The sequence below is a fragment of the Rhinopithecus roxellana genome, chromosome 16 (genome assembly GCF_007565055.1).
Source record: "Rhinopithecus roxellana isolate Shanxi Qingling chromosome 16, ASM756505v1, whole genome shotgun sequence".
In the NCBI taxonomy this organism is placed as follows: Eukaryota; Metazoa; Chordata; class Mammalia; order Primates; family Cercopithecidae; genus Rhinopithecus; species Rhinopithecus roxellana.
In genome coordinates this window covers 13,331,414-13,343,767 of record NC_044564.1, presented here as the reverse complement: position 1 = coordinate 13,343,767, position 12,354 = coordinate 13,331,414, and the positions used below count along the sequence as shown (strand labels likewise).

The 12,354-nt window shown below is 52.7% G+C and overlaps 1 protein-coding gene and 1 pseudogene across 2 annotated transcripts in view; one reads left to right on the top strand and one right to left on the bottom strand.

Annotated features, from left to right (window-relative positions):
• The window catches only part of AK8 (adenylate kinase 8), a 163,408-nt gene that overhangs the window by 131,252 nt on the left and 19,802 nt on the right, over window positions 1-12,354 (bottom strand). For both annotated transcript variants that reach the window (XM_010372821.2, XM_030920315.1), the window contains exon 5: window positions 6,216-6,284. In XM_010372821.2, coding sequence (XP_010371123.2) covers window positions 6,216-6,284 — 69 coding nt within the window. The remainder of the gene's footprint in view (window positions 1-6,215; window positions 6,285-12,354) is intronic.
• Window positions 5,149-5,248, top strand: LOC115894062 (annotated as a pseudogene).

Sequence of the window (12,354 nt, the reverse complement as noted above, 5' to 3'; positions counted from 1 at the left end):
ATTCTCCTACCTCAGCCTCCCGAGTAGCTGGGACTACAGGCACGTGCCACCGTGCCTCGCTAGTTTTTTTATATTTTTAGTAGGGATGAGGTTTCACCGTGTTAGCCAGGATGGTCTCATTCTCCTGACCTCATGATCTGCCCGTCTCAGCCTCCCAAAGTGCTGGGATTACAGGTGTGAGCCACCGCGCCCGGCTGGAAGTTTGCTTTCTATTGAGAGCTCAAGAGAAAGGATAGAAATGTTTTTGTGATCAATGTGAAAGTGTTACTTAGAACAGGGGTTGGCAAGCTACAGCCCCCAGGCCAAATCTGGCCTGCTGCCTGCTTCTAAGATAAAAGTCTTTCTAGAGCACAGCCATGCCCTTTTATGTCTGTGTTGTGTACGGCTGCCTATGTATTACATCAGAGCTGGTCGTTGTGATAGAAGCCGTATAGCCTGCAAAGCCTCGACAAGTGTCTCTTCAGCCTTTTCAGAAAACATGTGTCCACCCCCGATTTAGAACAGCCTCTGGGCTCTGGATATCTGCCTACACCTGGGCAGAAGACCATCCGCTCACAATGAACAATTTGAGGTCAGATGTAAACACACTGTTCAGAGTCAGCGTTGCAGCCCGGCCCGCAGGTGTTTGTGACATAGATCCCATGGCTGAGGGCCATGCGGAACAAGCTCGTGAGAACTGCTACTCCAACACCAGCATGCTGAAAAGATTCCTGGGTACCGCTTCAGATTTGGGGCTTCCCAATAAATATATATATTTTTTGAGACAGGGTCTTGCTCTGTTACTCAGGCTGGAGTGCCGTGATGCATATTGGCTCACTGCAACCTCCTCCTCCCAGGCTCAAGCGATTCTCCTGCCTCAGCCTCCCGAGTAGCTGGAATTACCAGTGCATGCCACCATGCCCATCAAATTTTTTGTGTGTTTAGTAGAGACAGGGTTTCACCATGTTGGCCAGGCTGGTCTTGAACTCCTGGGCTTAAGCTATCCTCCTGCCTCAGCCTCCCAAAGTGCTGGGATTACAGGCATGAACCACTGCATTCAACCCTAATACCTTTTTTTTTTTTTTTTTTTTTTGAGACAGGGTCTCACTCTGTCACCCAGGCTGGAGCACAGTGGCATGATGTCAGCTCACTGCAACCTCTACCTCCTGGGTTAAAGCGATTCTCCCACCTCAGCCTCCCAAGTAAATGGGATTATAGGCGCGTGCCACCATGCCCAGCTAATTCTTTTTAATTTTTTATTTATTTATTTTTTTGAGACAGAGTCTTGCTGTGTTACCCAGGCTAGACTGCAATGGTGCCATCTCAGCTCACTGCAACCTCTGCCTCCTGGGTTCAAGCGATTGTCCCTGCCTCAGTCTCTCAAGTAGCTGGGATTACAGGTGCCCACCACCATGCCCAGCTAATTTTTGTATTTTTAGTAGAGACAGGGTTTCGCCATGTTGGCCAGGCTGGTCTTGAACTCCTGACCTCAGGTAATCCGCCCGCCTCAGCCTCCCAAAGTACTGGGACTACAGGCATGGGCCACCACGCCCAGCCAATTTTTTTGTATTTTTAGTAGAGACGGGGTTTTGCCATGTTGGCCAGGCTGCTCTAGAACTCCTGGCCTCAAGCAATCCTCCTGCCTTGGCCTCCCAAAGTGCTAGGATTACAGGCGTGAGCCACCACGCTTGGTCTGGCCCTAATACATTTTCAAGTGAGAGACAGATGGAGAGAGAGAGAGAGAGTCTGTATGTGCATATATATATATTTTTTAAAAGGACACAATTTCCGATTCTGGGAGATATGAAATGCGTGCTACCCCCCTTGTCACCCCCAGTGAGAGTAGCTGTAATACATGCATAAAACACATGGGGCAGCTATTCGAGGACTCAGAAAGTTATCCAGTAGTAGGCAAGTTGGGGGAAAAGACTAGAATCCTAAATACCAACAAACCAGTATCTCCTGGCCTAGTCTTAAGGCAACCTGAAGGCCGAAGGTGCGCAGCAGATGGGAGAAGAGTGAGCTGGGAGGGGAGTGGGAAAAGGGGCTCCTAGCACTGGGAGTGCGGGTGCCTCTGTGGGGTTTTTCTTTTCTCTGTTTTCTCACACTCCTGCCTCTAGGCAGTCCTGCGTTGGCCGTGGTGGCACAGCTGTGTCAAAGGGGCCTGCAGGTACCTGAAACACTGAAAGAGGGGACCCTTCTCCAGTCCCAAGAGAACAGGGCAAAGCCCGGTCAATCCTTCCTCTCTTGTCCTCCCACTACTTGACCCTGGTCATGGATGCAGTCTCAGGAAGTAAGTGGCAGAGCAGGATAAATAAAACCTCAGTTTCCTGGCCAAAATACCAAAAAGAGGAGCACCGGGGAACTAGGAGTTACTGGGAGATGCCAGAGAGGGCAGCTCAGGGAAGTAACTAAACACAGTGTTTGATGAGATCAAAGGTTCACCCCCAAGCTGTGCACATGTGGGCCTGACCCTACACGGCATTTCAGAGACACTGAGACGTGAACTGTGGCCAGCTCACTGCCAAGTCCCCACGTGCCCCTGGGTGATATGCGCGTAGCACAGAGCTGCACGGTCAGTCACTGCACAGCACTGCAAAGGGGCTGAACACAGGACTGACATGGAAACCACACCCTGAGAAGCCTGGTTGGAACGTGCAACCTGAACCCAACTGAATCAGTCATCTCCTTAGGCAAAAATAATGACATTTGCCGTAGGAGTTAAACAAGACCCAGAGCCTCCTAACAATATTTAAAATGTCCAGGATACAAAATTACTGACCACAGGAAGAACCAGGAACGCCTCTACTTACATGAGAGCAGATACAGATGTCACCACCACATAACTCAGATGTTGGAATTAGCGGAGGAAGACTCAAAAGCGGCTATTACAAGAAAGTTCTGGCCGGGCGCGGTGGCTCAAGCCTGTAATCCCAGCACTTTGGGAGGCCGAGACGGGCGCATCACGAGGTCAGGAGATCGAGACCATCCTGGCTAACACGGTGAAACCCTGTCTCTACTAAAAAAAAATACAAAAAAACTAGCCGGGCGAGGTGACGGGCGCCTGTAGTCCCAGCTACTCCGGAGGCTGAGGCAGGAGAATGGCGTAAACCCGGGAGGCGGAGCTTGCAGTGAGCCGAGATCCGGCCACTGCACTCCAGCCCGGGCGACAGAGCGAGACTCCGCCTCAAAAAAAAAAAAAAAAAAAGAAAAGAAAGTTCCAACTGGTAAACACATGGAAAGATAGAGTCTCAGCAAAGACACAGAAGGCAGAAAGGATCGATGCAATAAAAAATTCACAGGACAAGCTCAATAGTGGAATAAAAAATAAAGGGAAGATTCAGTGACCCTGACAATAGTTCAATACAAATTATCACATCTGATTGGCAGAGAGTAAAAACAATAGGGGCCAGGCATGGTGGCTTATGCCTGTAATCTCAGCACTTTGGAAGCCCGAGGCGGACGGATCACTTGAGGTCGGGAATTCCAGACCAGCCTGGCCAACATGGTGAAATCCTGTCTCTATTAAAAATATAAAAATTAGGCCAGCCGCAGTGGCTCACGCCAGTAGTCCCAGCACTTTGGGAGGTCGAGGCAGGCGGATCACAAGGTCAGGAGATCAAGACCATCCTGGCTAACACGGTGAAACCTCATCTCTACTGAAAAAAAATTAGCAGGGGATGGTGGCACATGCCTGTGATCCCAGCTACTCAGGAGGATGAGGCAGGAGAATAGCTTGAACCCGGGAAGCGGAGGTTGCAGTGAGCTGAGATCGCGCCACTGCACTCCAGCCTGGGCGACAGAGTGAGACTCCATCTCAAAAAAAAAAAAAAAAAATTAGCCAGGAACGGTGGTGTATGCCTATAACCCCAGCTAATGGGGAGGCTGAGGCATGAGAATTGCTTGAACTTGGGAGGCAGAGGTTGCAGTGAGCTGAGATTGTGCCACTGCACTCTGGCCTGGGCAACAGAGTGAGACTGCATCAAGGAAGGGAAGGGGAGGGGAGGGGAGGGGAGGGGAGGGGAGGGGAGGAAAGAAGATAAGAAAAAAAAAAAAAACATCGGAGCCTCAGGGACCTGTGGGACAACAGCAAAAGGGCAAACGCTTTGTGTTACTGGAGTTGCAGAAGGGGAGGAGAGAGAGTAGGTGCAGGAAGTTACGTGAAGAAATAAAGGCCAAAAACTTTGCAAGTTTGGAGGAAAACACAAACCTATAAATTCAGGAGCTCAGCAAACACCAAAAAGAGTAAGCCCAAAGAAATTCATCCCAGACATGTCATAGTTATACTAGTGAAAACTAAAAACAGGCCAGGCGCGGTAGCTCACGGCTGTAATCCAGCACTTTGGGAGGCCGAGGCGGGTGGATCACCTGAGGTCAGGAGTTCAAGTTCAGCCTGGCCAACGTGGGGAAACCCTATCTCTACTAAAAATACCAAAATAAGCCGGGCGTGGTGATGCATGCCTATAATCCCAGGTACTTGGGAGACTAAGGCAGGAGAATTGCTCAAACCTGGGAGGTGGAGGTTGCAGTGAGCTGAGATTGTACCACTGCATTCCAACCTGGGTGACAGAGAGAGACTCCCCCTCAAAAAACAAAGAGAAAGGAAGAAAGGAAGGAAGGAAGGAAGGGAGGAAGGGAGGGAGGGAGGGAGGAAAGAAGGGAGGGAGGGAGGGAGGGAGGGAGGGAGGGAGGAAGGAAGGAAGGAAGGAAGGAAGGAAGGAAGGAAGGAAGAAGAAAAAGAAAACTGAAAACAAAGAAAAAGTCTTGAAAGTGGTCAGAGAAAAAAAATGATGCATTATTTATAAAAGAATTTGAATGACTAGATTTTTCATAGAAACCACAGTGGTCAGAAGTAAGGGGAGGCTGGGTGTGGTGGCTCACGCCTGTAATCTCAGCATATTGGGAGGCCAAGGCAGGAGGACTGCTTGAGACCAGGAGTTGGAGACCAGCCTGAGCAATAATAGAGGGAGATCCAGTCTACAAAAAATTAGCTGGGCGTGGTGGCAGATACCTGTGGTTCCAGCTACTAGGGAGGTTGAGGCGAGAGGATCCCTTGAGTCCAGAAGGTCAAGGTTGCAGTGAGCAGTGATTGCCACTGGACTCCAGCCTGGGCAACAGAGCGAGACTCTGCCTCAAAAAGAAAAAAAAAAGAAAAAAAAAGTAAGCGGAGTGCTAGCCTTGGCAAGCACATATACTAAAATCAGAACAATACAGAGAATATTAGCATAGCCCCTTAAAAATTACAAAAAAGGAAAAAAGAAAAAATTGTAAGTGAAACATTTATAAAGTGCTCAAAGAAAAAAACTGTTAACCTAGAATTCTAAATTCAGAAAAAAATATAGGAGCCTAGGCGTTCAATAACCAGCTTGGGCAACATAGTGAAACTCCATCTCTACAAAAAGTAAAAAAATTAGTTAGGTGTGGTGATGCACGCCTGTAGTCCCAGCTACTCAGGAGGCTGAGACAGGAGAATCGCTTGAGCCTGGGAAGTTGAGGCTACAGTGAGCTGCGATCATGCCACTGGGGTCCAGCCTGGGTGACAGAGTGAGACCCTGTCTCAAACATACATACATACATACATAAAATAAAATAAAATAAAATAAAATAAAATAAAATAAAATAAAATAGAGAGAGAAGTAATGACGTGACCAATAGGGTTCCTGTGAGGACACACGAGTCAGTGTGCAAAGCCCTTCTGTGGCGCCCATCACTGCCCAGTAGATGGGTGCTACGCTGCTGTCCTCCTGAGCCCTCCCCTGCCCTCTCCACTCTCCTCGTGCCCCGGGAGGCCGGCCTCAGTGTACTGCTCACCTGGATTCCTGCCCTTTGGCTTCACTGGCTCTGGCAGGAGATCAAAGGACGGGAGGCGAGAGTCTGGGGTACCCCTAATTCTGTCTCCTGCCAATGCCAGTCCCTGGCGCCTCGCCATCACTCGCCAGTTGCCTTACCCTCCCACGCTTCTGCGACTGTCCTGTCATTAAATGCTTTCCTGTGACCCCTCTGGGTGGGCTGGCTATTTCCTACGGGAACCTTGACCAATACAACGAATTCCACGCTCTTCCTTTTCCTTTGACAAAAGCAAAATCCATGTCTGTAGACCGACCTTCACGGAGCTCCCGTTTGCCTGCCTTACCTTCTCTCATGCCTCTGGTCATCTCTGGTCTTGGAGATGAACACACGCCCTTCACCCTCCCCTTTATCTTGGCACTGAAAACCCCAGCTCGCTGGAGTCTTACCCGCTTGATGCAGTCCTCTTCAGCCAGGCGTTCCTGAATCAGCTGGACGAGCAGCACGCTGGGAATTGTCTGAAGGAAAAAGGACACACGGAATGATGGCCCGAACCTGCATCCTGCAGCTCAGGACACAGACCAGCACACACCCCTCACCAACGCCCTGGCCTCGGGAAAGCTCCGACCACCATCGGGCCCCGCCCTTCTTCCACCCACCGCACCCCCTTCCTTGAACGCTCTTCTACCCCCAGCATCTTTGAGGGCCTCCCTCACACGTGTACTCACCTTATCCTGTGCCCAAGCCCCAACATGCCCTTGCCCACCTCCACCTGAGTAACTCCAGGGCTCCCTCAGAGCCTCAGCCCCAACTGCCAGCCTGCAGGAAGCCTGCCAGATCCTCCCAGGCCAGGCTGGTGCCACTTCCCGTGCTCCATCGTCCTGGATGGAGAACTCCGTCACTGCACTAACCACCACACATTCTAATGGCCCGCCCATGTGGCTGTGTCCCCAGTAAGTTGTAAAGCTCTTCGAGGAAAGGGACAGTGTCCTGCTGACTCTGGACCCCAGACAGTGGGAGGTGGAAGGGGATTGGCTCCAAGACCCAGCAGAGGCGAGTGTGTCCATCTCTTCCCAAGTCCACGGTCAGTGACCTCATGTTGGTAACAAAATTGGCCACAGTGGGAGTGTCTACACCACAGAAATGGCAAAGGCTACATACAATAAGGACTCCCCGCCCTACCCCCAGTGCTGGTTGTTAAATGTTGACCAGCAGACCACTGCCCCAGTACCAAAGGGTATCATGGATAGAGGAAGCCCTGTTGGCCATAATGAAACTTCAAATTCCTTGCTTCATTCAACAACTAGCAGTCACGACGGCTAGCGTGTGTTAAGCATATGCTATGTGCCAGGCCCTGGGCCAAGCACTCCATCCTCTGCTCTGTGTAACAACTCTGTGCCATCTGTACCGCTGTCACCCTTTTCATAGAGGAGGAAGCTGAGCCTCAGAGAGGTGAAGCCACTTCTCTAGGGTTGCACCGCCAGGGAGCAGAAGGCAGGGCTGGAACTCACGCCAGTCTACCCAGAGCCAGGCATGGGAGTGACAGACAAGCCCAGATGGGTGAGCGAGGGGAGGAGGCTGGAAGCTGCCTGTCTTCCGAACTTTCTGACCAGCATTCATACTCTACTTTTTATAATCAAGTCTGATCTAACTCACAAAGCCTCAAACGCCCCAGGGCCAATGCCCCTGGAAAACCCACTCCCAAGAGTCCCCTTGCCCTGGGGTCACTGAGAGCTGGGAGTTCTTCCCAGTCCCCCAAACATTCTGCCATGGGAGACTCCCAGACCAGCCCCAAACCACACATCCCAACATCAGGGCAAAACCAGCCTCCCAGGAACGGCAAGGAGGGGCTTCTGTCTGGGGCTGGCCACAGCCCTTGCCACAGCCGGCTGCCCAGGTGTGCAGTTGGGTTCACACAAAAGTGCCCAGCTGAGGGGGTGAGGGCAGGGGAAATCCACCTTACACTCCTTTGTCCAAGCGGGAAGGTGCTGACTTGGGGCCAGGCAGCCCAGGCAGATGAGTACCTGTTCCTAATCTCTCAGTGTCCTGGGGCTGGTGGTGACCCTGGCAACATTCCAGTGAGCTAGACAAACATCTAGATCTTTACATTTAGAACCAACATTTGTGAGGGCTCGGAGTGACCACCAGACCCTGCCTCTGCAATGCCGTGGCATCTGCCTTGACTGCTGTTGGCACACCTAAGGGACAGAGAGCTAGGCCATCACAGAGCCACTCCAGCAGGCTGCGTGAACCCGCTGGGGCCTGCTGACTCACAAGGGTACTTTCCTAAGGGCCCTGTGCATGGCAGAGTGTGTCCAGGCTTTGTTCTATTATGTCCTGGTCGTGAGGGTGGGGAGAATGGATAGCCCTCAACCACCTCTAACTAGTGAGGTTTGCCATTTTTCTACCCCAAATTTAATATCGTCTGTGCTCAGTGAACTGGCTTAGGTCAGCCCAAACACTGAACAACTGACAGGAAGGACCCTGGAGAGAGAGCAGCTGGGTGGGGTGGACAGTCCCTGCAGGGGCTCAGTTCCTATACACTCAGATGATCTCCTGGATTCACATGAGGCAGCCTCCTGCCTGCCTTCTCCTTGGGCTATTTGAATGGGTTCCTGACAAGAGCAGGCTGGACCTGGGCATATGAGGGTAAAGGGAGGGGATGTCCTCAGGGACCCAGGCATTCAGGGTAACTGGCTTATGGTGGGGGTGGGAGGTAGGGGGAGGGGAGACAGGCCCTGGAGGGACAGCAGGGAGGGCAGGCATGGGATCCTGATTGGGGGAAGTTAATGCCAGCTTCAGGAGGAGAACCGGGTGGGAGTGGGGGAAATCTGGCCCCAGGGAGGTCCTTTGGGGACTCAGCTGCTTGTGGTCTGCACCCTGGCTGCCCACTGAGTGACCTGGATGAGTGGCTTTAATACTCTAAGCCTTAGTTTCCTCACTTGTAAATAGGCCAAAGATAACATGTTTCAAAGAGTTTCTGTAGCGGTTAAATGAAATGATACATGTGACAAGCGTGGGGCGTTGCTGGTCCTCAGCAAGGGCTCAGCACTGTGGCAATCACTGCCCCCTGAGCACCCTCGATGTCCATCTCTTCCCAAGACCATGGTCAGTGACCTCATGGTGGTAACAAAATTGGCCACAGTGGGTTGACACCATAGAAATGGCAGAGGTTACAATAAGGACTCCCCACCCTGCCCCCAGTGCTGGTTGTTAAATATTGACCAGCAGACCACTGCCCCAGCACCAAATGGTGTCAAGGATACAGGAAGCCCTGCTGACTGATGAACTAATGAAACTTAATTCATTCAACAAGTAGCAATCACAAATCACGTCGGCTAGTGCTTGTTGAGAACATGCTAGTGCCAGGCACTGGGCCAAGCTTTCCACTCTTCGCTTTGTGTAACAACTCTGTGACATCTACACTCCACTTACAGTAACACAGGCTCCCAAAGAGGAGTCCCAAAGAGGAGTCGCCCTCTTGCCCTTCTGCCTGTATGGTCTGAGTGTGCTCAACTCCACCCTCAGATCCAGAGGAGGGCCCTGACTGGTCCAAGCCAATCCGCATACCCCACTCCTAGCCGCTGTCATTGATTCAGTGTTAGCCCTTTTCATAGAGGAGGAAGCTGAGCCTTGGAGAGGTGAAGCTGCTTCCCCAGGGTGCTCTGTACACTCTCTTCTCCACAGAGGACTGGGGAGGAAGCAGCTCTTCTCAGGAGAGTCGCTATGGCCTGGCCTGTGCCTTTCCTTGTAGTGCACACTAGTGGCTAAAAATCTCTACGCCCACCCACATTTCTGAAAAAGGACATGGGAAGTAGAAATACATTCCAATCAAGAAGGTTCCAGATCGAGACCATCCTGGCTAACCCGGTGAAACCCTGTCTCTACTAAAAAAAATACAAAAAACTAGCCAGGCGAGGTGGCGGGCGCCTGTAGTTCCAGCTACTCGGGAGGCTGAGGCAGGAGAATGGCATAAACCCGGGAGGCGGAGCTTGCAGTGAGCTGAGATCCGGCCACTGCACTCCAGCCTGGGCGACAGAGCAAGACTCCGTCTCAAAAAAAAAAAAAAAAAAAAAAAAGAAGGTTCCTTGCTGGGGGCGGGGGCTTCCTGGTGCAGCCTTCCTAGTGCAGAGCAGAGACTCAGCCTTGGCATCAGGGCTCACCTCCCACCTCTGCCCAGGGCAGGCTCTCTGCTCCCAGTGGCTGCGATCCAGCCAGTTGGGCGACCCTGGGCAAAGCCTCGACCTCTTTAGGCCTCACACACCTAACCAGTAGAAATCAGAAATGAGACTGCAAATGTGGCTTTTATTTTAATTTTCCATACACTCCACTTACAGTAACATGGGCTCCCAAAGTTCCTTTGAGGAGTCGCCCTCCTGCCCTTCTGCCTGTATGGTCGGGGTGTGCTCAAGTCCATCCTCAGATCCAGAGGAGGGCCCTGATTGGCCTAAGCCAATCCGCATACCCCACTCCTGGCCACTATAATTGATTCAGAGGCTGCCTGCGACCCAGTCCCAGCCAATGAAAGTCAGGCCCAGGACATCAGTGCAATCATTAGGGGCATGAACCCCTGCTTTCCACCAGATCAGAAGCTGAGAAAATGTAAGAGCAGGAGCTGCAGCAGCCACTTCACGGGCATCATGGGTGTGGAATGGAATGAAACCAGCACAAAGGGAAAGAGAGAAGCCAGACCCAGCCACAGAATGGCTTTTCCAGGGATGGGGAATGGGAAGAAAAAAGGGCAGATAGTGAGAGAATGAGGGAGGGGCACCTCTGCTGGGAACTGGATGAATGTGTTCGCTTGAAAGTTATGGGGCCACCATGTTTCTACGAGGTAGACAGCCAAAGTCAAGACCGAGAGCAAGAGGGAGACACAGAATGAATGGAGGTGCACAGAGAAAAAAGGAGACCACAGAGGCAAGAAGGACGCGAGCCAGCATCCAGTCCCTGGCTCCCACATCTGCTGACACAGCCCTGTGTCCTTATCGTATCGCCCCCTACACCCACCTTTCTTCCCTAAGTCGGTGGTTCTCAACTTGATTGTGCAACAGAATGCTGGCAAAGCTTCTGGAAACACAAATTGCTGGGCCCCACCCTGGGAGCTCTGATTCAGTGGCTCTGGGATAGAGCTGAGAATGTGCATTTGTAGCAAGTTTTCAAGTGACACGGATGCTGCTGGTCAGGGCATCACACCGGAGAACGGCTGGCATAAGCCCACCCACACGGGGCCCCCAGGGTCTGGGGAAAGCTGCTAGAGAGGGAGGGTGTCTTTCCGCCAGTGCCCGTTTTCCCCGGGTCTCCAGGGGAGCTTCCCCAGGCTGGCAAGGGAGGGGGTGGGCAGGAAGCAGCACTGTCCCTTCCCTCTGCATCTCCCCTCCGTCTCATCCTCTCCCCTCCCATCCCCTTTCATCCTTTCCCAGCCCCTCAGGTCCTCTCCCAACCCCAGGCACAGCCAGTATCCATCCTGGGGCTGTTTTTCCCAGATTCCTCTGCCCTCCCTGACAACACCCATTCAGGAGGCAGTGTTCAAACAGGTACAGGACACAGAGGAGGGTGCCAACCACGACACAGGGGGTGCCAGCCAGTCAAACAGCACCAGCTGAAAGGCGGCCAGCCCCGGTGGGGCACAGCGCCCCCTGCAGCCTGCACAGCAGGGGATAGGCCGGTGGCTTTGAGCGCAGCTACTCCTGAGCACCCCCCACCGCTCCCCGCCACTGTGCTGTCTCCATGCCAGCTTTGATGTGTCACGTCAGTAGCAGGGCTTTCAGGAGCTGCTCCTCGAAGCTCTGCCAAACTGTCTTAGCAGGAATCAGCCTCCCTCCTTGCAGAGCACTGTGATGCTCTCCCACCCCAGCCCCCAAAGCCTGGCGTTTGGGGAGAATCAGGGAGAAGCTGACACAGTGCAGTGACGCCACTCCCAGCCACAGAGAAGGCTCAGCCCCTGCTCAGGCCCCTGGCCCCGGGTCTCCCTGCTCGGTGGCACTGCAGCATCCAACTAGCTGCTCCCGTGCTGTTTCTGTGCACTTAAGGGCAGGACAGGCTGCGTTTGCTGCAACTTGGATTTTTCTCTCTTCCCCTTCCAGCACCCAGTGCAGCTTTGGTGGCTTTCCGGGCCTGGGGGCAGACTGGCTGATCTCCTAGCCCTCCAAGGTGCCGCCCCACTGTTTTGCGGTTCTGAGGCAGCCAAGTGTGCCGGTGCCAACCCTGGCTCTGTCCCTGGGGCGCCACCTGACTTCTCCCCAGTGGGCTTTCTCACACTGGGATGACATGAGCGTGCATCTCCCTGTCCCATCTCCAGGCCCCACTCTCAGGGACCCTAATGTCCCTGTGTCACCATGGTGAGTGATGTCTGCTCAGAAGTTGTGGGCATTTTGAGCTACAGTGTGAGCTTGGGAAGTAGAGCAGGGAGGGGAACAGGTGAGATGCCCTGATCTGACCCCCACACCCCACTTCTCCATAAAGGGGCTTCTCCTGGCAGAGGAGGGAAACCCAGTAGTCGGACTGAGTTCCCCTCAGAACTGACAGAACATCCTTGAAAGACAATTCCCATTCCAAAGTTACCGCTGCTGCTCGGAGCTGTCAGAGCAG